General features: G+C 54.9%; 1 protein-coding gene across 8 annotated transcripts in view; it reads left to right on the forward strand.

The window, feature by feature from the left end:
- AGRN (agrin) overlaps window positions 1-25,171 on the forward strand; it is a 227,260-nt gene that overhangs the window by 150,444 nt on the left and 51,645 nt on the right. For 7 of the 8 annotated variants that reach the window (XM_019511804.1, XM_019511797.1, XM_019511798.1 and 4 more), the window contains 4 exons: window positions 16,903-17,118; window positions 18,854-19,078; window positions 20,550-20,774; window positions 21,307-21,513. In XM_019511804.1, coding sequence (XP_019367349.1) covers window positions 16,903-17,118; window positions 18,854-19,078; window positions 20,550-20,774; window positions 21,307-21,513 — 873 coding nt within the window. Of the gene's footprint in view, window positions 1-16,902; window positions 17,119-18,853; window positions 19,079-20,549; window positions 20,775-21,306; window positions 21,514-24,902; window positions 25,042-25,171 lie in introns of those variants that run through there. The other variant, XM_019511805.1, reaches the window with a different exon arrangement.

Consider the following 25,171-nt stretch of genomic DNA (forward strand, 5'->3'; position numbering starts at 1 on the left):
TTTTGTTCAACCAGTTCAAACTGGTTTAGGGTTGCTGCAGAGAGAGAATGGATGCTAAACATAGCTCTTCAAAAAGCTGAGCTGTAGATAAGGTAGCAGCAGTTATTAGACACCACTTTTGATCTCTTGAGAGTGGTTTTTTCCTCTCCATTTGCAGTGAAGATTTCTCTTTCTCTTGGGGATCAATTTATACACTTTCATGTTGCAAGGTTTAGCTACTGGGGGAAAAGGGGCGGCTGGGAGAACCGTCAGGACTTTACTGCCTTTCCTTGTACCTGATCCTCAATCCGGTTCCAACCCACTCGCCCTCCCTTGCACTCAGGTTCCCCTACGTGACTGATGCTCCTTCCAGCAGTGAAATCTTGGGGAAATGCATCCAAAAAGCCACCACAAAGAAATAAGGGAGCTCTTGCTTCCCTCTCCCCCACTCACCCCAGAACAGGGTCAGGCTGGAGCTGGCCGATGGCTATATTGCTATAACCCTCCTTCCAGTTTTGCACTGCATCTGGGCTGTTTCCTGGCTCATCTGAAGTTTGACAAGGAGCTGCCTGGTATTCTGATTAAGTTTTTTCATAGCACTGCACCTCACTCCCCGTCCTGCAAGGCAACTTAGTCCTCCCCTGAACCTGGATCTTTTCTATAGCTTTCCCCTATGCAGCCTCCCCTACCCTTTGAGGAAGCAAGGTAAGCACCTGGTCTCTTTTGTCTCTGTGGAGGAAGCCACCACACCCTCCTTCCTGATGGAAGCAGGTGTGCAGGTGCTAACAGCATTCATTGCTACAAAGGGCGCTGCAGGTGCCTGTGCTAGTTCAGGTGCTTCCCCTGCCTTACAGGCTGCTCCGCTGGGTCTAGCCAGGAAACAGGGCACGGTATAAAAATTGAGGATAGACAGAGTGCGGAGGGGAGGAGGAGTGGTCTGGAGCAGAAGGCAGGGGCTTGGTGTCTGGGGAGGGATGGTTCAGGGAGAAATGAGGTGCAGCAGCTGAAGGCAGCATCTCCTGCCACAAAGCCAGAGAGCTTGCAGACCAACTGAAGCAGGGAGCAGGGGAGACAGAGGTGAAGGGACTTGCCTAAGGACTCCTAGCTGATCAGTGGCAGGGCCTTGTGCTGAAGTGCATTCTCTTAAATGCCAGGCTGGTGCCCCATGCCTTTGCTCAAAGGGGCCGTGCTGCACACACCACTTCGTGGGAGCAGAACCAGGCAGCATTTGGTTCCCTCCAGCTGGCAGAGCCCCAGCACCTCAGTCCCTTCTTGCCACTCCTGCCTCACTCCTGTTTCCCAGCCGCAGTCAGTCTGGGAGCCTTGAGCCCCACCGTGCTGGTCTCTGCTTTCCCCAGGGTAGTGCAGCCAGGGTCTTGGGGTGGGGGAAGCAGTTTGGGTTGTGTGCGGGCCCCTCACCTGCAGCGACACTGGTGCCAGCTTCCCATGGACAGCCTGCAGCTGCCTTGCTGGCATCTGCTCCCCAGACTCTTGGTGACAGTGAGCGGCTCATTATTTTTGTGACAAGCAAAATGCTTGCCAGGGAGAGGAGGTGCTGCCATGTGCAGCTGTTGTCCAGGTGGACTGGGGTGCACTTGTGCAGTGTGAATGAGGGCCTCCTGAGTGCACCTTGCTGGAAAGAAAAGGCCTTCTGCAGGGAGGTAGAGCCTGGAGTATCGCAGCCCTGGGGACTGGCACTGAACCGACTGGAGGTCACTGCTCTGCCTAAATGCCTCTGTTTAGCTCCTACTGGCCAAGTGCCCTCAGCACAGAATTACTGCCTAATGGAGCAAAATGGGCAGCCTCTCAGTCCTGTAGCAAAGGGAGATTGTGGGTCGGGATTCAGGTGCATTGGCAGCGCTCCGCGGGACTGGCACGGCCAACCCCCTGCAGGTCTGCATTGGGGCGAATGACTCCCTCCGAGTCTCCAAAAGCCTCTCCTCTTCCCTACCTGCTGTACACTTGCTGGGACCGGAGCCAGGTCTCATGTTTGAACAGGGCTGAGCATTGGGCTTAAACTCATCCTCATTAGAAAAGCCTGGGTGTGACTTCCCCTCTGCCAAGCCTATTGATCTCTTCCTCTCCTGCCCCGTTGCTTAGGCCAGTCCCAGATCCTGCTCTTCCTTACAGGTTACAAGCCTGATTTTTTCCCCTCTGCCTCCTGTTCTCTGCAGGCTTTGCTGCCCAGGGGGAGTTGCCTCCTGCTTTTGAATTCCAGCCTGCGTGCAGCTGCTGGGTTTGATTTGCACTGGGGTTTTGCCTTGAGTGTCACCTCTCTGGTCACATACCCTCCTGTCTCCACTTCTGTATATTGACTCATGGAGATGCAGGGCTGGAAGGGCAGAGACTCTGTCATTGACTCTGAATGTATTGTGCATGTGTCACATCACTCCTGTTGTGACTCCTGAACGTTTCTTCGGGGCAGCTCCTTGCTTCTTGGCCACGTGTATGCCCCAGCAGGCTGGGGAGGGCGGAGGTGGCACGTGGAGGGGGTCTGCAGGGATGCCCGTGGCAGAGCATACTCCTGCCCTGCCTCTCTGCCTGATACAGCCTGACTAATTCTCTTCTGGCGATGAGAAGCTGCCTGCTCCGAGCCATCCTCGCGAGGGGGCTGGGGACAAATTAATGAGAGCGACTCTAAGACAATGTTGGATTTGCAAGAATGACTGATGCTCCGGATAACGAGAACACAAAGGCGGGAGCCCCTCCCACGCCGAGCCCTGCCCCGCCCCGGGGCTCCTGGCATCACCCCCTTTGTCACCGGTCCCTCTCTGCCTGCATGCAGATGGCTTTGCTGTTAGATCTTCCAACCGGATAAACTTTTTTTTTCCCCTCCTCCCCCACCCTCCTCCTTTAATTATTGAAACATATGTAATCCGGCTTTCTTCCCACTCCTCCTTTTGTCTGGTTAATGTGTGCGCGGTCCCTGGTGGAGCCCTGGGAGGAACTGGGCTGCTTTAAGACCCGGCAGCGAGTGGAGTGCTGTATGTGCACAGCTTCTGTGCTTAGTTTAAATTTTAATAGCGGCGGCTTTTAAAAACAAAGCGCTCCCACAACAGCTGGGCTATAAAACGCTGTGGCCGAGATTGGTGTGAGCCAGTTTATGGTGCCCAGGGGCTGCCCCCTCTGCATCACGTGGATGTGCGTGAAATCTAATGCACCTATAGATCATCATAGAAGAGGGCTGAATTACCAGGCTGCTGTACAGGGAAGATGCACATGGTTTTCTAGGGATCCACCACCAAGTAACAGGGTTGCGTTTGGAGTGAGATGCTTGGGGCATTTCATTTAGCAGCCTAAGTGTCACCCAGAGCTGGTGGGAGGTGACATGCCATGCAGGCCTTCTTCCAGTAAGGATAAGCGTCTTGCTTATTGCTCAGATGGGACCTTAATGGCGTGGATCCTGCCTTAACGGAGCGGACAGCCTACTTGCAGGGCTCCGTGTTAAAATCAGGGTTGGCCATTGCTGCCTTTCTCAGGTCAGTGGTGCTGTCGACGGGAGCTGGTAAGCATTTGGGGAGGAGAGGGGCCATAGGAATGGACCAGGGCGCTCAGCGGGTTTGGCTTATTTGCTGTTCTTGCTGGAAGATGGATGGGGTAACGGGAACAAATGTAACTTGTGGAAGTCTTGGAGCTGTGTTATACTTCACTGTCTGCGTGCCTCCCAGTGCGCTAGAAGTGCACGGCATAGGCCAGCACAATGGCCACGGCCCCCGGGTGACTGCCCGGATGACAGATGCGTGTGTGTTCCTGCCCTGTTGTAAATTAATTGTCCGTCTCCCTTCTCCTCCATCTGCCCTTACGTCTCGCCCTCCCTGCCTCCGCCCACCACGATCTCTTTTCCTGTGCTTCAGGATGGCCAGGGCAGAGGCCAGTTCTGCTGCCCAGACAGCATGGGGAAAAGCAAAGGGGGGGAGAGTCCAGTTCCCTGTGCATTGCTCTGGTGGACAGGGAGATACTCGAACCTCACGCGGGCACTGTGCTTACCTCCCCTGGGGAGCTGCTAGTGCCAACGAGCTCAGCGCAACCCAGGTGGAACGGGCATATGGTAGTCACACATGCAATGTGTGATGCTAATGTTGTGGGTGCAGGATGTCACACGGGTCCATCTGGTGCTTTTCATACATAGGCCAGTATCACTGTTCCCATTTTACAGGTGCAGAAACCAAGGCACAGAGAAATGAAATGGTCACCAGGCAGGTTGGTGGCAGAGCCAGCAATCGATCCTTGATCTCAGACCCGTGTCCTGCGCACTAGGCCTCCCATGTTAGTTCATAGGAATCGCCATGTGGTCCCTTGCAAGCCCAGCTTGTACAGTAACCACACAGACCTCTTCCCTCCGGACACGCGTGCATCTCCTCGCTAGCCCCGCTCTCACCCCGCAGCAAGGGTCCGCACCCCGCAGCAACCTATGGGGAGGTCGGCGGCGTCCAGCAGATGAAGCCCCCAACCTCGCTCCCCTCGTGACTCTCCAGCCCAGCTCCCAGGAGCTGCCAGGCCTCGCGGCTCCAGCTGCGCGCCGCCACGGGACCTCCATGGCCGCTGCCGGCATGCCTAGGTGCGGCGCTCTCCTGGTCCGTGCTCTTGGAGGCTTGGAGCCTATTTAAATAGGGTGGCTTCCAGCTGTTCCTCGCCGCTGCGAAAGCGGCGGATTCCTTCCCTCTCGCCGAACAAGCGGTGGCTGATGTAATTAATATTGATGGCAGGGAGGGTGGGCCCGAGTGAAGACTAAATGTGCACAGATGAGAGTCTCAGCTGGAGCTCTAGACTAACGAGTCTCCATGGCAACATGCACCTCGGTCTCATGCAGAATTCATGCTGGCCTTTCCCTTCCTTGTCACACACGCACACATGGCTCCTTCCCTGTCGCCGGTACGCCCAGCCTCCGGTGACTTGGTTTTCCTGCTTTTGCTTTCATCCCGAAGGAGCTGCACGCTGCCCCCTCCCTCCGATGCAGGGCTGGCGATGGCTTTGCTTGTTGGATGGTGGTGTCCAGGTCTCAACAAGCCATCCTTACTGCGATGTAAGGCTGCAGACCCAAGCCCAGCGGTTGCCTCACCCATTGCCCCCCCCACCACCTTAGCTGCTTGGGAGGCAAAGCAAGAAGGGGGGTCCCAGCAGAGGACAAAGAGGTTCTTTACATTAGATAATTGATCATCGTCTGGCATCAGGAAAACATTTCCGGCATGTTTAGATCCCTCCTGTATTGTCCTGTTGCAGTGGCTTCACTCCTGTAGCATCTGGTGCTGGTGTCCCTCAAGAGCCACGCTGTTGGCTCGGATGGTCGCGGGCCGGATGCAGTGCAGCTGGCCCTCGGGTCCGGTGGACCAGGATGGGAGGGCTGCCTGCTTAGCCCCTCTGATCTGCTGTGCTGGATGTGCCTGGACAATCTCCATGTCAGAGCAGTCTAGCTGGGAAGGGAGACGCAGAGATACGCACGTTTGGCCGTGTGGCCATCAATACTCATTAGAGTTGGAAAAGATTCATTAGATCATCTCAGCTGTTTTTCCTCTGCTGCTTATTCCAGCCAGTACAAAATTGTTCTCTATTGCGTATTTCCAGGAGCCTTGTCCAGTTCGGCTTTAAATAACTGATCTTTCCACAGCAGAAGAGAAGAGTAGTTTTCGGTCTGACGGAGTTAACTAACAGGAAACAGCCCTTGGCATCCAGCCTGGATTTTCGTTGCTTAATTTCAGCCTTGTCCTGCTAATTATGCTCTTTTGTGTCCCACCCCCCTCCCCCCAAAACATTTCTTCTCTTGCCTTCTCATTTCCACCTGTCAAACACCTCGATTGCTGTTTCTACCCCGGCGCTCGTCCAGTTCAGCTCTACGCATTCGGTCTCTTTCTTGCCAAGGTTTCTCTGTTCCAAGGGACAGTGTGGTTTTTGGCCAAGTAAACCAAAGTCCAGAGGCCTTTGTAGTTAGGGAAACGACTCCTTTTGACTTCAGAAAGCCAGTCGTGCAGGGCACTTCGGGATAGCAATGGAGGTGGCGCAGTGAGTGTACAAAGAAATATTTATCAGGACAAACTCTGTGCATAGAAGCATCTTATCCAAGGGGAACTGGCCCACTGAGCTGTTACAGGGTGCAGTTTTTGCATAAGCGTATTTATGACTATTTGTATGAATCTTTATCTCAGCGGGATCTTTGAAAGAAAGAAACGTTTGCTGCTGCCCAGGCCTGATCCTCCCCTCACCCCTGAAAGCTTCGGGCAATTCCCAAGTTTTGCCCTACTTGATTGCAGGAAGCTCATGCATGCGTAAGTCCCTTTTTGGGCTTCACCATATGATGCGACATGGTGTGGTCCGTTGCTGTTGTAAACTTGGCATGATTGCTCCCATCCACGCAGACCCTTTGAGTCACGATGCCTGTTGCCTCTTGCATGTGTATCGGGACCATTTTGCTGGGGTCAGTGTGATCGGTGCCATGGTGACCGATCCACTGGGTACTTCGTAAGCTAAAAGCAGGAGCTGCTATTACTTGAGCAAAGAAGCCATGTTTTCCTGGCTGGGGCTGCAGTAAGTGTGTGTCTTATGTGGACAGGAACTTGTACTACACACTCACCTGGGTTACACATGCATCCAACTTCTGTTTAGGGGAGTAGGTGTGGAGGCTAGGCTGTAGCAGAAAAACTCACCAATGCAATGGCTAAGCCAACATTAAACATGACTTAGCACCTAAACCGGTGGTTCTCAACCTTTTCAGATGCAAGGCTTCCCTGGATAAACTTGAGGTCCCCCTGAGAAAATGTCAGCTTTTAGTTTTCACTCATTTTTGACTATGGAAAAATAATAGAGCAGTTTTTCTTTTGCAAAGCACTTAGCCCACAACAGGTCAGAAAGTTTTTTAACGCTGCGGATTCCTATGTGAAATCTCCAGGTTTATGTTGTGAATCATGATTGCACACCTAACAGGGCTAATCTTGCGTGGCATCCCAGGGCACCCTTGAAAGGATCTCAAGGCACCCTGGTGGTCACTGACCTGGAGAAACCCTGGTTAAAAACGTATTAACTGGTGGCGGTAAGCCGTACAGTCACCACAACCTGAACTCACCAGGGCTGTCCTCCTTAAAAGCAAGCAACTCCACCATTTCCACTCCAGTGCGTTTTTGGAGCGCAGACAAACCTGGCGGCATACAGGGCTTGTGCACTTCAACCATCACATCCAGGTTGAACGTCATAGCAGGCACAGAGGGTGTATGACAGGAGAGGGCTGCGTGCCCGGGAATTTGGGGCCTTTCAGCTCTCAATCGCTCAAAAAGACCAAGCAAAAATACTTGGCATGTGGCAGCCGCTTGAGAGCCCGTGATGTGGTTGAGGGTCTCAGTTCAATTCCCAGCAGGGCCTTGGAAATGCTGAATGGCCTCAGCTACCCGGGCTGTGCAGCCGGGGGTTGCTCTCTGCCCCGGGACCCGTTTGTGCTCTTCCTCCTGCCCACCCTCCTGGCTGAAGGAGCGTAAAGCTGCGGTTTATCCGGAGTGAAGCATTGTGTTGGTGGGTTTTTTAGTGCTCCCTCCTTTGCTGGCATCAGAGGTGTTTTAAGCCAAGGAACTAGGTAAATCCCACCCTCCTATCTCCCACCCATGAGTTTTAATCAAGTTTCCCGCTGTGCTTTTCTGATTGTTTTTCTCAGCCTGTTCAGCGAGGGGACAAGCTCCTCTGTGATCTGGAGCCAGTCCAGGCTGGCAAATGCATACGCTGCTGCCTTCAGCAGAACGGCTCAGCTGGGGAAACGGAGAAATGGTTGGGATGGTCTCTCGCTGTTTCTGGGCGGTCCCCCCACCCATTCCTCCCAGCCCTTGATTAGAGACAAGGAGCAGGCAGCTGTGTGTGCTGAGGACCTGGTGGCTTGAAGTGAGGTGCTCCTGTGTCTGGCCTGCTCATATCTACAATGGGGCAGACGCAGTTTGGGTCCGGCAACAGGACCTGGGAGGCAGCAGGGGAAAAGCTTACCTTAAGTGTGTGTGTATGCACGCGCGAGAGAGAGAGTATACACAGGCGCACACCCGTGTGTGTGTGTGTATATGTGTGTAATGAGCTCCCAGCAAGGAGTCTGGGTGTTGTTTTCCCCCCTTCCCTTTTCCAGTGGAAGGAAAAGAGCAATTTAAGCATTAAAATGCCAAAATGTTTCTCCAGCTTAATAACAATAATCATACGCATTACCACAAACGCTTTGGGCTTATTACAGAGAGCCTTTCGCCTCCGGATCTCCAAGTACATGACAAAGCCGGGCTAGGATTAATCCATAATGCTCACGTGGAGCTTTTCATCCCCGCAGTCTCCAAACAGGGAGATTGTTCTCACACTTATTCCGTACAAGGGGAAACTGAGGCGTGGAGCCCGATGGCAAATCAGCAGCAGAGCAGAGGCTAGAAAGTCAGGCCTCCTGACACCCCTTCTTTCCCCAAGTCAATCACGGCACTGTAGCCCCTGCCTGAGCTGCAAAAGGAGCCCAGGAGTCCTATCTCTTAGGTGCTTGCTCTAACCACTCGAGACACTGCTTTCCCGTTCGGGGGGGTGTCTCTCAAGAGGCAAAGCATTGGATGCTGGGCCAGCCCTGGGGTCTGTGGGAGCCCAGGCAGCCTTTGAGATGAGCCACATAGCTTGTTTGGGCTGGAGGAGAGGTTTGGCTTCTAGACTGGAGAGTAGAGCCACTGCTTCTGGGGGGGAATGGAGGCCAGCACGATGTCCACGGAGATCAGGGGACACAGATTTCATCCTTCAAAGGTGGGGTAGGGTGAGGTGGAAGCAGACTGGGCAGCTTTCCCATCATGCTGTGTCAGGTCTGGAGGAGAGGCTGAACGGGAGCCCCAGACATGGGACTTTGGAGCTGCACAGCTTCCATCTACCTCAACCTGACCCGGGGTGCAATGATGGCTTTGCCATCACCCTTCCAGCTCCAGGCATGAGGCTAAGTAAGAGGATGATGTGAAGTGAGGGGATATCGCTTGGCCACTGCCTGTGCTTTACCAGCCCTGCAGCCTCCGTGCCCAGGGACAGCAAAGCCCCCCGACCCAGCAGCATCAAGCTCACTGCGGGTACAGGATCTTCTCTGTGCCTCCAGCTGAGAGAGGCATAATATGGAGGGGAAAAGTACTTCCCCCACTGTACTCTGGGTCCCTTGTAACTGCAGGACCCAAACCCTGCTTCTCTGTTATTTCTGGGGCCCATAGGCTCGCTGCCCCAGGGCTCTGTAGGGAACAGACGGTACCTGTTTCCATAGGTCACTTTTGTTGCTTGTTCCCCGTGACCGACCAGTGGACGCGATGCCCTCGCAGGGGCCGTCTTTGCCTCGGGTGCCTTGTGCAACCACCCACCCGCCCAGGCGAGGTCTGTCGGGCCAGCTGTTGTGCGGTAAATGGATATGCTAACGATATCCATGCTCATTCCTCCATCTGCTTGCCTTGGTGGGGGGGGTGGGGGTGGCTTTCGGGCAGGGGGGAGAAGGCAAACACCGCTCCAGCTGTTGCCAGGCTGGCGCTGCAGAAACAGGCTGGTGAAGAACGAGAGCTGGCCCACTGTGGTGGGCCAGAAAAGTGCCACGACCTTTCCTAGTACTGGATGTTCACAGGAAAGTCCAGAGCTCCTTCGGTTGCCCAGTTGTCTTAGTGCAGTCATCTCCTGGGGTGAAATCCTCACGCTCCCATCTCAGATGGGCTGGGCAGCGTACACGGCAAGGATGGCCTAACCAAGATGAGCCCAGTCGGAGGAGACCCTTTCATTCCCCCCCGTCACCCAGAGCTCCCTCTCGTTAGCAAGCCCAGGGTCGGGAGCTGGAGGGAAGCAATGGAAAGGGAAGATGGATTCACCCGTGTGGCTGCAATGGCAGCTTTCCCCACCACAGCAAATGCATTAGTGCAAATAAATTGTACTGACACCAATTGGCTTCACCCCCGACACAGGCACGCTTCTTTTCAGCTCCAGCAGAGCCAAGAGACCCAGGGCAGCTTGGCTGAGATTCAGTGCGGTGACAAGCTGCCGGAGCCGTGCCTTTTGTTCCCTGCTAAGGGATGTATCGATGGTCTGTCTTGGGCTGCTTCCCCCCTGCCTCTTCAGCCACCTGGGAGGCTTGGGGAAAGGTCAGCCCACAGCAGTGGTCTTCCTCCGTTCCCAACAAGATCTCCCTTTGCTGCTGAATGCACCCGTGTCCCAGACCCCCTGCTGTTGGAGGAGCTCCGTGGTTGAGCTGAAGCCAGTGAAAAAATTTCTGCCACTGTTGTTTTTGACGGTAACAGTTATCCCTCCAGCACCTGCGGACTGATGCATGGTGATCAAAAATGCAGCCCCCCATTTCTCTGATGAGGAAACTGAGGCATGACAGGCTGGGGCTTGTTTGAGCTCTCCCAGGAGATTGCAGCCCACAAGTCCTCAGTCCCATCCTTGACCGGGGATGCAGATAGGGCTCTAGCGTTTCTGCCACTATGACGTCTCACCTCGGCTTGGTGAACCACCCCGAGCCCTGCCTACTGCCAAAAGGCTGGACGAGACCCCTACAACCTCCTTATAACCTAGGTCAGAGTTTTACATGCGGGAATCTTGCCTCTTGCCCAGTTGAAGGAGGGCATCTCCCTTGCACAGACATCCAGCCCATCTCTTAAAATCATAAGCCTCTTCTTTCCAGGGTGAACTGAGCTAGTATTAGTTCCTGGCTCCTTTTTTTATATTGAGGGGTCTCCAGGTTCACCCGTGGAGAAGGGCATGGATAGATAGCAAGAGAGCCCATGGCAGTCTCAGAGGGTGAAAGGTTCCCTCCCTCTCCTGTGTATAGCATTGATTTATGCCTACCTTACATGTATGGTTAGGCAGCTAATGGGCTCCAATCACTGCTAATTGTGTAGGGCAGTATCATCTCATAGCTACCCAGTGCTCTCCCCAGGTGTATCGCATCCACCTGTTGTCTGTAATCTTACCGTCTGGTAGGCGGGGACGGCCTCTTGTATCATAGAGCAGCGCGGTGCTTAGCATGGTGGCATCAGGTAGGCCTTCCCTGACAAACAGCAGCAACATAGGGAGAGATGATGAGCCGGCAGCCCCTCGAATGATTGGGATTTTTAATTGCAAGCTCAATGTCTTTAACAAACGCTGCCGGACATAAACACGGTGGGGTCCTTGCCGGCAGATACACCACACCTGCTGCTTGGTATTTACTAACATGCCATCTGCTGCACATTTACAGTGACGGGGGCTCCCGAGAACATTTCTTACCATACTTGCTATGACTTTGCAGTCTGATTCAGCAAAGCACTTCTGCACGTGCCGCCATCTTCTTAGAGATAATTGCACTTAGCCCGTGCTCCGAGTTACGGAGCTGCCTTGCCTTCCCGGATAGGGGTCATAATACCTCTTTCTCCTTTCTTCTTTCCCATTTCCCTTTCTGATTTCTAAAGTCTCCCATGCTGGTGGTGGTCACCTTTGCCAGGAGACCTGAATTCAAGTGCAAATAAAGAGACATCATGGAAAGGGGAAGCCGCGGTTGATGTCAGTGCTCGATAGCGCTTTTTGCTCCTTGCCTGTGCTGGGTATAATAACCCTGCTCTTTGTCTCCTGGGTTTGATGAGAGAATTAAGGTGTTTCATTTGATTCTAGCTGGGTTCTGTGCTTGCATAATCCAGCTGCATCACCACACCAAACGGGAGCATTTTAAAGGCAAATTTAAAATCGCCCACTGTAAACAAATATGTTTCTTTGCCAAAGATGATCAAAAGTGAAAGAAACTTAAATAAGCCATTTGCTCACTGCTCTTTTGCTCTTGGTTTTCTGTGCGTCTCTTTGCTTGGACAAGGGGAATCGATGAAGCCCATTCAGCGGCTTTTCTCAAGGCAGGATGAGGCCAAAGGCTCAGCTGACTGTGCCATGGAAATGCATCTCTTGGAATAAAGTCCCCCAGCTGGTTTGGGGGCCTTTAAGGGTCCCCCCACTTATGTTGCTCCATCTCTCTGCCGTGGCATAAAGGGTTGGAGCAGGGAGGAGAGTCACAGGTATGGACTGGTGTGGGAATTACCGCAGTGGTTTTCACCTTTTTAGGCATAAGGCACCACTGGATAGACTTGAGGCACCCATTGAAAAATACCAGCTGTTAGTATTCCCCTTTTTGCCTGAAGAAAAATATCATAATAGAGCAGTTTTGCTGTTGCAAACTCAGAAAGACCACAGCTATGGATTCCCATTTGAAATCTCTGGGTTTAGCTTGTGAATCATGTTTGCACACCTAACAGCGCTAACATTGCTATATCAGCTATATCTCAACCCTGGCTGAGGATCACTGACTGACTGTGCACAGCACTGAATTACTGTGTGCAGTTCTGCAGCCTACAGCAGTGGTTTCCAACCTGGAGTCTGCAGATTACGTCTAAGGGGTCCGCGAAAGATGCCTATGATCAATCAAAAGTACGTAAATACCCACACTTACACTTCAAAGCGGTCCGCACCTCCATTTGAAATTTTTTAGGGGTGCCCAAAAAAACAAAGGTTGAAAACCACTGGCCTATAGTATTCAGGTCTGACTTATTAATTGCAAAGGACCCTGCTGGATTTAACACGGAAGAAATAATGAGATATTCCTAGATCATCCCCTTGTTTGCCTATTATGGGCTGTCTTCTTCCTTTAGGCTTTGAGCTGTCTGGGGCAGGTGCGGTGTTTTCCCCTGCGCTCCATGGTGGTGCTACCGAGATAGGAGCAATGCATGGTAACTACCTCCACAAATAACTTTGAGAACAGCTGTGCAAAGGCCAAGCAGCATTTGTCCCTCGTTGGGGAAGGTCACAGCTGTGTCCAGCCCTCCCAGAGGTGTCTAGGCTTAATAGAGATTGTTCCTGCCTCCTGGGTCACGCACTAGTCTGCTTCTATGCAGAAAACACAATGAAGACTTGGAGCTGCTGTCTCAAATCATCGGTGTCTTAATCTAGTGTTATCTCCCCTTCCTGCCACTGCAGTAGGGTCCCTTGTGGTGCACAGAGACAAGCTGGAGGCTTGTACTCCGGGAGACGCCTACCTCCAGCCATCCCTCTCTCCACAGGCATCTGCTAATGGCACAGCTGCAATGAGACATAATTGCAATGGGACATCAGCTGGACCGTCACTGATTGATTAGAGTCAACCCTAAACTGGGATGGCAGGGGCAGCAGGAGGCTGGGCTGTGTGTGTGTAGCCCTGCTCAGACCTCCTCTAGCCGCCCAGCCACAACCGTCCTTTGTTCGCTGAATTAACTGCTGTGGGTCTGTGCAACAGGGCAAATCTGTCACATCTGCACTTATCACCCCCCATGCACACACATACTAGTAGTGAGCTGTGCTGGGGAGGGAGGGATTAATGCAGCCTCCAGTGGGAGCTGCTTGGATTGGCATCCCCAAGAGGTGCCGGTGATGTCCGAGGTGCTCCCTGGGGTAGATCCTAGTGACTCGGAGAAGATTGTTTCTCAGGGCCAGCTCCTTGTCAAACCTGGCAGCTTGACCAGCCATGCTGTGAGCAAGTCGAAATGGAAATGGCTGGGCAAGGTGGCGGGAGGGTGGAGAAGAGGAGCCCTGTTCTGTTGCACGCTGGTGGCTCGGGACCGTGGCATCATGCCTCTTTCAGCACCTCTGCACCAGGTGCATCTCTGCATGCTTTTGCCTATACCAGGACAGGGGATTGCACTGGGCTCTGCTGGTCTAGCATGTGTCACAGCCTGTCCGGAGCTGTGGGCCTGGCCTCCAGCATGCTGGAAAGCTTCTGAGCACCTTACAGGGCACGGAGAACAGCAAAGCCCCTGCTTGCCCTGAAGAAATAAAGCTCCTCTGGCCAGGCTCTAGACTGCAATGGCACATGAGGGGTAGGTAACGTGCCGTCTTGGATCCCCTGACTCCCTGCTCAATGCACTGTGCTTTTACTCCGTGCCCATCACCGTGCGTATCCAAACACCCTCCCCGCCAGCCCTTCTGCTTTCTTTCCCCTTCAGGCTTCTGCTCCTTTTAGAAGCCCTGTGCCAGGGTGAGCAGCACCAGGCTCTCGCTGTGACACCACCCCACCGTGCCCGCTGCGCCCAGGGCGCTGCATGAGGAAGGGGCACGGTGCCCGGGTGCCCAGACCCATCAGCGCCCTCTGTTCCCGTGCATCTCCCCCGTTCTTCTCCGTGTTGGCAGCAAATTGGAATCAGCTCGTGGTTCCTTCCACGTCCCCGCAGCTGCCTGGCACGCTCGCTGCCTCCCTTTGCCGTCTCAGAAGCGGGGTCAGTAAGACAGCTCTATCTCTGCCTCCCCTCAGCCCCGCTGAGTGGCAGCCTGATTATGCAGTACACAGTCACACTCCTGCTCCGTGGAACCTGCTCAGCCGCCCTGCCCGTCCTGCATTTCATATTCACACGCGCTCCCTCTCCCCCTCGCTTCATGCACCCTCTAATCTTGGAGCTAAACAGGCTCATCTGCATTAAAAAAAAAAAGAGTGAGAGAGAAGGACAGGAGTGAGAGCAATGGCAAGGGAAGGTGCGCGAGCACCTATCCAGAGAGCTTCATAAAAATGATAAATTGCTTTTAGATATTGGGCAGGAGAGAAAGAGAGTTCTTTTTTATTTGACGATATTAGTCTCTTAGCGGCGCATTGTTGCTGTGCATATGAACTCAAAAATCTCAAGGCAGTCAAAGCCAAGCGCCCGGGAATTGAAGTGTAAATGAGCCACTGCCGGGCTTTTTATTCTGCCTTTTATGATTTCTCTCTCTCTTTCATTATGTAGGTCAGTCTCCATTTCTAATGTATATTGTGGATATAGGCTACGTCGACAGGTGTGTGTAGAGGGCAGCACAGGTGTGCACTGGAAGTGTGTGAAGGAGCATGTGTGTGGTTGCATGGTAGAAGCGTGCGCTTCCTGTGTGCGCGTGCATGCACAAGTGCGCATGCACTGTGTGTACAGCGAGAGGGGTGAAATGTGGGCACCGCTCTGCTCGTGCCCTGGGACGCTACAGAGAGGGGTCACCCAGCTGGGACATCACTTCCAGTCGCCGTGGCCAGGTGTTGCTCACAATCCTCCCTGCATCTATCCGAGTTTGTGCGTAGTTGCCTCTTTCCCCACCTCCTCTTTAAAAATTACCTTCCCTGATACATTAGCAATTCAGATGCTGAACTGGTCTGTGCTGGCTGCTCTGATTAGTGTATGTGATAAAGAGATTTGTGCATCTCCTATTAGACAGGCCCCTGCTCTCTGCCATGTGATTCCAATTGATTTGCATACATTGTGATGAATAAAAAAGTGTGCGCGTGTCTGGGTAGATGAGGAAATGTTTTCTGCCCCAGCTTGAGTGGCGGTACAAAGCCAGGACACTTCTTTTCTTTTCCTCTCCTGCTTTTCGGTTAATCACTTGTCTCTTCCATTTTCATGGACATGAGCAGCCTGTACTCTTTGGAAAAGGGCTCGGGACACCTCAATCCTACCTGGCAGGGTTATGTAGCCCGGAGGGCTTGGTCGAGCCAGGAGTCTCTCCGTAGCCAGGCTAACATCGCTCCCATTGCCCTCACACCTGCCTGCGGCAGCGTTAGCCTGATGGAAGAACCAGAGGCCCCAGCTGAAGTTCTTGGCCCCACAGTGCGCCGTGCCATGATGCATGGTCAGGGACAGCCCCTTCTTCCTAGAGCTGCTCATCTCAGCCTGCAAGATGGACAGCAGGTGGGAGGGACCTGGAGCCCGTGTCATTCTGACCCTAGCCCTCTAAATCACCCAGGGGACACTCCACCTCTGCCTCCTGCCCAGTGTTGTTGCTGAGACCCTTTCCCAGCCCTAGATTTATTACCACTTAGCAGATTGCTTTCCTCTGTCAAGCCTTTTTTGCTGCTCAGCCTGTGGCAGGCATGTTCTCTCACATGCCTATCGCCAGCTCCTTCTGGTTTGCATGGTGCCCAGATGCAGAGCTCAGTCTTGCCACCCAGCAGTGCATGGCTTTAGTCTCAGCAAAGAAAACCCACTAGCCCCAGACAAGACAGACCGGCACCATAGACACTAGCTCACTAAATCCATGCCAGGTCCAGCCCTCGGTGCCCCTATCTTCATCCCTCCAGCTCCTCGCATCCAGGGTATGGGTACATAGGTCCAGGCTGCAAATCCAAGGACCAAATAAAGGCTTGGGCTGGCTCTTCTTCATCCCTTTGATGTCCCATTGGTGACAGGAGTATCTGTCAGGGGGCTTATTTTCCTACTGCCCCCTGCATACTTCACTGCTGAGGGGCTGGGGAAGCGTGACGCCTGACAGGAGCCTGGGCACGGAGCAGGCAGCAGTGCCACAGCTCACCGGCTCTGGAGGCAGCTGTTGCCTGTGGTCTGGGCCACCCTAGATGGCACTCAGTGGGGCGGTGGTGATACTGGTCCATGATATCACAGCGGTGCACAGCATCTGAGCTGCTTCTGCTCTGGGGTGGGGGCAGATGCCGCATCTGATGGGGGAAGAGGGGTGTTACTGTTTGTAGCCTGATCCAAAAAACATGGAGGGGACAGACCTCAGGGGACAGGCTATGGCAGGCCATGGATCCAGCTCTCCGGAGGAATTGATGTCCCTTCAAAGGACACCTGCTCCAGGCAGTTAAGTGGGTGTGCAGGAAAGGCCTGGAGTGGGGGACTGGTGCAGGGGAGCAGCGAGAGACAGGAACTGCAAGTCACCGTCCTGGTGTGACTGGCTTCCCAGCCTGCTGGTGGTGACTCCCCCCCCCATTCCCGCTTAACGGGGAGGCTGGAGGAAGAGCTCCAAGCACTGATGCTTTCCCTTCCCAGCTGGTCCCCTGAGAGCGTCCCAGCTGCTCATCCTTCAGGGCTTGAAGTGAATAGACAAGCCCTACCCCAGATTCAAGACCCAGAGGGTCTGGGCTTTCGTCCCTCATGGCTGTGGCTGCTGGACCCTTCTCCTGCGGGGCTCTGCACGTCCAGGTCAGCAAGCCTCGGCTCATCCCTGTCCATCTCTCTCCCGTAGCATGCCGAGGAATGCTCTGTGGGTTCGGAGCTGTGTGCGAAAGGAGTCCCGCTGACCCGTCCCAGGCCTCTTGCGTCTGCAAAAAGACCACGTGCCCCTCAGTGGTGGCTCCTGTCTGTGGCTCGGACTATTCCACCTACAGCAACGAGTGTGAGCTGGAGAAGGCCCAGTGCAACCAGCAGAGGAGGATCAAAGTCATCAGCAAGGGCCCCTGTGGTGAGTCATGCTATCTCTGTCCTCCCCAGGACAACCATGGGTCGCTCCCGGAGAACACCCAGGCAGGGTTTGTGCCTGGCTGGCATTTGCACTGGTTATCCTAGAGCCCCAAGCAGCTTGCAAAGAGGATGGATGAATGGGAAATGGCTTCTTGCACTCTTCCACTGTGAAAGGGAAGGACTAATTACTTTATTACGTCCATGGAACCAGTCAAAGGGCCTCCCCACATCCCTACAGCCTCTGCAGAGCAAGAGGCTGCCATTCACCTGCTAGGAAGCAAGAGCCTGAGAGACAAGCACAAAGCAGATGCATCTGAGCAAGCCCCTGCCTTGAGAGCAGCAATTTCTCGGGGAGGCAGGGTGAGGAAGGCTAATGAAAGCCCTTCCCCGGTCTGGCATGCACCAGCTGCAAGCAAGGAGCTGTGTAAATGAGACCCCCACCCCTCGCCTCCAAGTAAATTAAGTTGACCTTTCCCTCGCGCGCCGCGCCGGCTCGCAATAAATCTCGGCACGGTGGCCCTGCTGGGGCGCGCAGCAGTGGGGTTGGTGCCACGTGGTATATTTCTTTTAAATAAGAATCGTAAAAAAGGGACAAATTAAAGCAAAAAAAAAAAAAAAAGTGGGCAAATAAGTGTGGGCCCAGCCCTGTCAGCCGGGAAATGGCTTCTTGCACTCTTCCTCTAATTACATTGTGCTGAGAGGACCCTAAGGAGCTTGGGCCACCATGTTGGCTACTGGAAATATCTCTCCAAGAGTTCGTGCGGGGAAGATGGCCTGCAGGATATGGAGTCAGGGGAGCGTCGGGGTGGGAAGTCAGCTTTCTGCGACGAGTGGTAGAGGGACTAAGCCAGCAAAACATGGTGTGCCCTCAGTCCCTCTGGCTGGCAGAGCAGGCAGGGAGGAGCTGAGCCATGCCCAACGCTGGTGGGAAGCCGGGCATCGATTGCCAGTAAAGGCAGGGCTGGAAGGCCCCTGAGACTAACAGGTTCAAGGAGGCACAAGCGTGCCTGAGACTTAAAACCCCACTCCAGCCAAGCACTGACGCCAGTTCTCCCTCCAAGTGTGTGAGCAAGTCCCTATGAAATGCAGCAGCACCGCTCATGGGCAGAGCATTAAAGTGTTTCAGAGCCATGACGTTGGGGGTTGAGCCCAACAAAGAGCACGATGTAGGGTCCAGAGGCTGGGAGCGGGCAGCCCTCCCCATCCCACACTTGCAACAGCCATCAGGATGCGGCTGAGCAAGTGCAAGAGTTGGTGGCTGGTGAACCTGAACCATGACAGCAATGCCTCGGTCTCCCCCAGCACATCAGGCCTATGAGGCTCTGCCTGTCTGAGATGCGAGGGGCCAGGCGGGCAGGCAGCATCACCTGGGCACGTGCCTGGCATGGAGCAGGGAAGATCCAGTCCTTGTCTCACCCCTTCTGCACGGGCTGCTGAGCCAGGCTGATGCTGGGCCCCTCTCACCCCACATGCACGCGCTCACATCTCAGGTGGCCTGAGCCTTGCAAGCTCTAGGCTGCAGACGAGGATGTGCAGAGGATGGGTGAATGATTTGGGTGACAGCTCTGTCCCTAACCCACCGCTGGCTGGGCGGTTCTGGAGGAAACCCATTTCAACTTGCTCGCTGCTGGGCTGGGAAAAGACTCCTGGCATTAATCCCAGGGGCTGAGGGGCACGGATGGCCGCCGGCTCAGCTCACAGCTCTGTATCCTTCCTCCCCCGGTCCCACCCGGCAGGTTCCAAGGACCCGTGTGCGGAGGTGACGTGTAGTTTTGGCAGTACCTGTGCCCGCTCTACTGATGGGCAGTCGGCCAAGTGCATCTGCCCATCCTCATGCCGCGGGGTGGCCGAGGGCACCGTGTGTGGCAGTGATGGCAAGGACTACCACAGTGAGTGTGAGCTCAACAAGCACGCCTGCGACGCACAGCAGAACATCTTCAAGAAGTTCGACGGGCCCTGCGGTGAGTCCCAGACCGGGGCGGGGAGGTTGGTACACAGGTCCAAGGCTGGGGTGGGGGGGCACAACACTCTCCAGGCCAGCAATGCCTTTTCCATTGATTGTAGGATTTCTCTCCAGTGGCTGCAAGGAGGGAGGGGGACATCCTGGGCTTCAGCCGGGGGGGTTGAAACCCCTTTTGGGTGGGAAACCTGGTGGAAGTGTGGTAAGGCAAGCAAGGGCGTGGTAAGGCAGGTGGGAATTTGTGGTACGCTGGCATAAAAGGGGAAGAAATGCAATCCAGTGTCTACCATTGCTGCTGAGAGCGAACCAGCGCCAGGCAGGTATTCCGTCTTGGCCAAAAAGTAGCGACTGTAATAATATTTAAGCCAAGAGCTTGGGAAAGGATTAGCAGAGAGCCAGTGTGTGTTGTGCCCACTCTTTAGTATGCTGCTGCGAGCTTGGCTCAGCAGGGAGGGCAACGGAGATAAGCTCTGATTACAGTAGCGGTGGAAGGCAGCACGGGGCCCATGGGGATCTCCTCTCAAGGGCCCGGATTCCTCAATCCACTCGCTGAGCTGCTTAGGGCAGGGAGCAGGGAAAGAGGTGAAAAACATGAGCAGGTGCCTGGGGAATGAGTGCCCTTGTCAGCGCAGAGCACCCTCCATGGCCCAGGAGAGGAGCCTGGAGTGTATTTAGGAGCTGCGTTGGCCAAGCTTCAGAGAGCCAAACAGATGAGAGACTCTCCGAGGAGCTGCAGCAAAGGCCTGGGCCTTGACTAAGGCATTGCCCCTGGTGTTGGGGGGCTGAGCCTTAGGCTCCCAGGGTAAAAGAGGTGTTTTTCCCCACCCATGACCCACTTCCTTGACCGATGAAGGAGCCTGATCTCTGCTCACATGCCCAGGGGCTGGGCTACCCACTGGCGTGGCTGTCAGGAGTGACTTGAAGCTGTGCTGTCAAGGGGACCTGGAGCCAGATGGGGGGCAAGTGCCTCCCCAGACCTGTGGGGGGGTGCAGAGGAAAGCAGCAGAAGGGTGCAGGTTAAGAGTCAAGTGCTCAGGCAGAGGCACAGATGGGAGCTCCTGTCTGGGGGACCCAGGCAGGGCTCCGGCAGCCCCTTCTCGCCTTGGCGCGACTCAGACTTCATTGGTCTGAGTCCGCCCCGGCACGCAGGGACCACCCCACATCCCGCAGTCTCTGAATTTGCCAGCCATCTTCCTCCTACCACAAACCCCAAGTGCTCTTCATGCAGAGACCAGCTGGCATGTGCACAGAGTCTTGCAGAGACCCCATCTGAATGGAGGAGGCCAGCATGGACTAGATCCCAGGGAGGAAAGATGCAATGCAGCTTAGGCCTGGGCTGGGCTGGTTCTGGGCCCAGGCTTTCGGCTCCCTGAGGGGCAGGGATGGGGCAGACCCTGGAGGTAGCCACGCTGCTCTGAGATGCTGTGTCTCTTGCTCTCTTTCACCCACACCCTCCCGTGCCCTCGGTGCAGACCCTTGCAAGAACGCCGTCAACGACCTGAGCCGGGTCTGCCGGGTGAACCCTCGCACCCGCCGAGCGGACCTGCTTTTCCGGCCCGAAAACTGCCCCCCAAAGAGGGACCCAGTGTGTGGCGATGATGGGGTAACCTATGACAGCGAGTGCGTCATGGGACGGTCGGGCGCTCTGCGGGGGCTGGAGATCCAGAAGGTGCGTTCGGGGCAGTGCCAGCCGCAGGGTAAGTACCTACATTGCTCTGCAACCATCCTGGGGCCCTCTGCATTTGGGGGCTGACCGGTGACATAGGAAGCCACCTGCCCCAGGTCAGTCTTTTCAGGCTTTATTGACCAAGAATCTGAAGCTGGTCCCTGCTGGAGGCAGGACCCAGGATAGCAGCCCCAGGCTGCTGTGGCCCTTGCCCCAGTGACAGCAGAGAGGATGATGGAGCAGGTAGGGTCTCAGCTACAAGTCCATTCATCCAAGGGAGATGGACCCGATCCAGGGCTCAGATGAACTAGGACGCAGGCCCCAGTCGCTCGGGCCTCACCCTGCTATTTCTCTGCTCCAGCGTCCCTTCCAGCAGTGCTCTTCGGTGTGAGTGGGGAATGGGGATCCACAGACAGCATAGAGGGGGGTCCGTTCCCATCTGGTGTGGCCTCAGCGGCTCAGTTCTCACCCTGGGGTTTCCTGCCTCTGCCCCAGGTCAGCATGCCCCACATTGCCCCTGCCTGCAGCCCTGTGCTGAGCACCACATCTCTCTCCCTTTGCAGACAAGTGCAGGGACGAATGCAAGTTTGGCGCCGTGTGCCTCAACCGGCGTGGCACCACCCGCTGCTCCTGCGATCGCATCACCTGCGACGGCGCCTATCGGCCTGTCTGCGCCCGGGACAGCCGGACGTACAGCAACGACTGCGAGCGCCAGAAGGCAGAGTGCCAGCAGAAAGCTGCCCTCCCTGTAAAGCACGAGGGGCCCTGTGGTAAGCGGTGGCATGGTGTGGAGGTCCTGGTCACCCCAATGCGTCTCCCCCACCTCTTCAACTACCCCCTGATCCTTGCCCCTGGCATCTCTCCCGCCCTGTTGGCCTCAACACACAGCCAAGGAGGAACCTTGCTGTCTGTGTGCTGGAGGTAAGTCATGATCACACCACTACAGCCCTGACCCAGCCACAGGCGACCCCCCATCCCTTTGACCACCCACAGGCCAGCCAGCGATCTCCCCGTTCCTACCCTCCTCCCTTCCCTGGATCCCAAGTCCCACGTGTGTGTCTTGTCTGTCTCCTCGTCACTACCGTGTGTCTGTCTGTCTGTTTGTCTCTTTCTCCACTGTCTCGCCTGACAAGTCTTATAACGGAGGGAAGAGTCGGTTGCATTTGGATGGTCTTCGTCACAAAGCCTCTGTAACGCTCATTGCCCCCTCCATCCGCACCCTGCCAGGCGCACATTCCCTCTCATGCCATCAGAAGCAGCCCCATTGTCCATCCACCCTCCCAGGACAGTGCCAGGCTCCTGACCCCTCTCATCGCTCCCTGATCCATGCTTTCCTCAGCACCAGGTGCCCTGTGTAAGTAATGCTTCCTGGCGCTGTTAACACTCTGATGGTCTTGGTGTGTCTTTACATCATCTCCGGGGAGGATCTGGGGGAAACTGTGGACTTTCCTGAAGAAGTCTTGAAGGCTTATGAGGTAGGATGGGGTAGTAGTTTCACCAGAGACAGCTAGGGCAGTGTAAGCCTCCAAAATGACATTAACTGTGATAGAGGAAGAGAGAGGGTTGAACGCAGTCAGCACACTGATTTGCAGGTATTGGAGGAATGGCTAATCTCGGACTGGGTTTAGCCTGAGAGAAAACCATGTAGATGCAGGCTGGATGATTCATTGGCATGCATCGCACCTTTGAAATGGGATTTTAAATTCACCCCACTTTTAGGGGACCGTTTGGCTGGCTTTGCCCTCCTCACCTAGACGTTTCAGTCTTGCCATGTGCAGCTGCTCAAAAAGCATTTCTCCGTCCCTAAGAAGCACAACAGCAGCTTAATACAGTCAGGAGGGGTCTTTGTCAGGAAGGCACTTTTGGGGTGCAGGACCAGAACCACCAGGAGTGTTTTGCTGCAGCTTTGAGGGCTAGAAACGCCCGCTCCTATTCGACAGGAGCTGAGATCATCATCTATTCACGTGATTCCAGGAGCTGGGACTTTAAAGGGAAGCATCTAACGCTCCCAAACTGCCCAGAGAATCAAGGAGGATGGCAACCCCGACGTGTTTCCCTCCCCGCGCTGTGCCGTTCTGGAAGTTTTTTGCTCCTTGAGGTGCCGGCTGGTTTGGTTGGCATGGAAACACGTGGGCCCATGTATTATTTTTAAACAAAACTCCAGGCTGCCCGAGCACGTGGTGGTTGGAGAAGTGGGGCCATTGCAGCTGCTGAGGGCTGCTACTGAACCTGGATCCTCCAGATCCTGCAGCACGGCTGGTTTCTGAGTTTGCAGCCATGGCAGGGACGTGCAAGGAGAAGGCAACCACATCTATTGCCTGGTACCGTGGCGGGTACCATCGCTGGCTTTTACCACGATGCCCTGAGTGATGCGACAAAGGCTGAGATGTAGCGCGGTTAAAACCAGATGACCAGCTGCCAAGTGTGGGTGCTGGGAGCCTCATGTTCAACAGTGCTGGACCTCCATAGCAGCCAGTAGCCCACTGGAAGTCAGCAAGAGGCTTTCCATTGCCTTCAGTGCAGTATCTCAGCCCCTTTGCAAGCCCTTTGCAAGTCTCTGTGAGCGTCCACACATGGCTCTGTGCTGTTACTGCTCCCGCTCCGCTGGCGGCCCAGACGGCTGGACTCAGTCGGGTAGAAACCTGCAGAGAGATCCCCAAATCCCTCTCTCTTGCTGACTCCTATAGACCAACATTTAAGGGATTCAGCAGCTCCTCTCTGCCTCCCCCGCTCTCCCCACACAGGCCAGCTTCTCCGCTTTCTCTTTTTCAGTTCTCCTTCATCTCATTCCTCACCCCCCTTCCTCCTCTCCCTGCAGGCTGCACAGCCAGCCAGCAGTGCAGACGGGCGATGCTCATCCTTTCAAGAGCGCATGGCTCCTGGGAGAGTGAGCAAAGCAGGCCCCTCGTCCCGACGACGCAGGCAGGAGGCAAAGCAGAGCTGACAATCAGCCAAGATTGCCAAGACCGCACGACAGCTCACGCCTGCCCCGTAGGAAGCCACTGGGTGGCATGATTAAGCCTCAGGACTCTCCTATCAGCCCAGGAAAACAGCCTCTTTTTTGTCACTTCTGCACTGCCCCTTAGGGTTTCGAGCGTTCCCCCTCCAAGTTGCTGGTTCAACAAGGCTGAAAGCTTTCCCAGTACTTGAGAGTGCAGTCAGTTCCTGCTAGCCTGCGTGCCCCGCACAAAACAGCATCGCTGGCACTGTCTTGGGCAAGGGCTGAGTAGGTTGTGGGGTCTGTAGTCCAGTGTCTCAGCCCTGGCCAGGTCTTTGGGAGGCCTTGTAAGGTGACATGAGGCATCTGGACCAGACTTAGGGCTAGAGGGAACTACAAGTCTGTCCGTGTTGCCAACTCATAACAGTCTCCCTGCATTTCTCCATCCTGATGGAGCTTTGCCTCTTCCTCCCTCGCAGCGAGGCCTATGGAGGAAACCCCTCTGAGTCAGGGTTGAGGGATTTCTGGCCCAGTGGCCAGCTCTGCGGCCTGGGGATCAAGAGAGGTGCCAGGCTGCAGAAAGGAGCTCTGTGCTCACCGCTCCACACACTCACGCGTGTGTCTCTGTCACACCCTTGGCATCCCCACCTGCCCCCCCACTGTGGGTGAGCAGGTGGAGGTCACTGGAGACCCGAAACTGTCCCCTGCTCCCTTAGGAGAGGGTGGGAAGGGGAACAGGACCCTGCTGGGGGGGGGTTTCCTTTCACAAGAAATATCATGACCAAGGAGTGGTTCCAGCCATCGGCATCAACGCCCCTTCTCCAGGGACCAGCTCCAGATCCTCAGCTGCTTGGAAGAAGATTGGATCCGATGGGACTTAGACTTGTCCCATCAACGGGGAGGAAATGAAAGGCAGTCCATTAACAGGATGGCAACCGGATGCTTTAATCTTTGCAGAGAGCTGCCTGATGAACTCTTGCTGCTCCCTGTTCCCCAGCAGCTGGGGGAGGAAGCAAAGCCAGGCAAAACAGCCTCAGCCTTGCCTTCACTTTTGATTGACAAGTCCCTTGGTGCTTTCAAAAGGGGGTGTCAGGAGCTGGAAGGTGCCCCTGGGAGATGGCACAGGGGACTAGGAGATGGCAAGAGGTGGAGACTGGCAGGGGCAGAAGGAAGGGCTCTGTTGCTGCGTCTGTCTTTTCCCCTCCTTTTCTTCCTTTCTCTCTCTCTCTCCCTCTGTTGCTTTTTTCTTTCTTTCCTTTTTCGTTCTGTGTCTTGTGTTTTACAGTGTTGCCCGTGTGGAGAAAGGACGTGTGTCCACGCAGCACCCTACCACTCCCAACCAGGACGTCTCTGCTCGGAGGTTGGCTTTCTACCCTTCTCCACAGCCAACGGCGTTCCTCCAGAAGTCTGTCCTGCTACCTCCTTTCCCCAGCCACTCTGCTCCTCCCTGGCCGTATTTCAAAGCCATTGGGATGGACAGACCCCCCCCC

This window comes from Gavialis gangeticus, unplaced genomic scaffold (genome assembly GCF_001723915.1).
Source record: "Gavialis gangeticus isolate Ggan-Ray unplaced genomic scaffold, GavGan_comp1, whole genome shotgun sequence".
NCBI classification, from domain to species: Eukaryota; Metazoa; Chordata; order Crocodylia; family Gavialidae; genus Gavialis; species Gavialis gangeticus.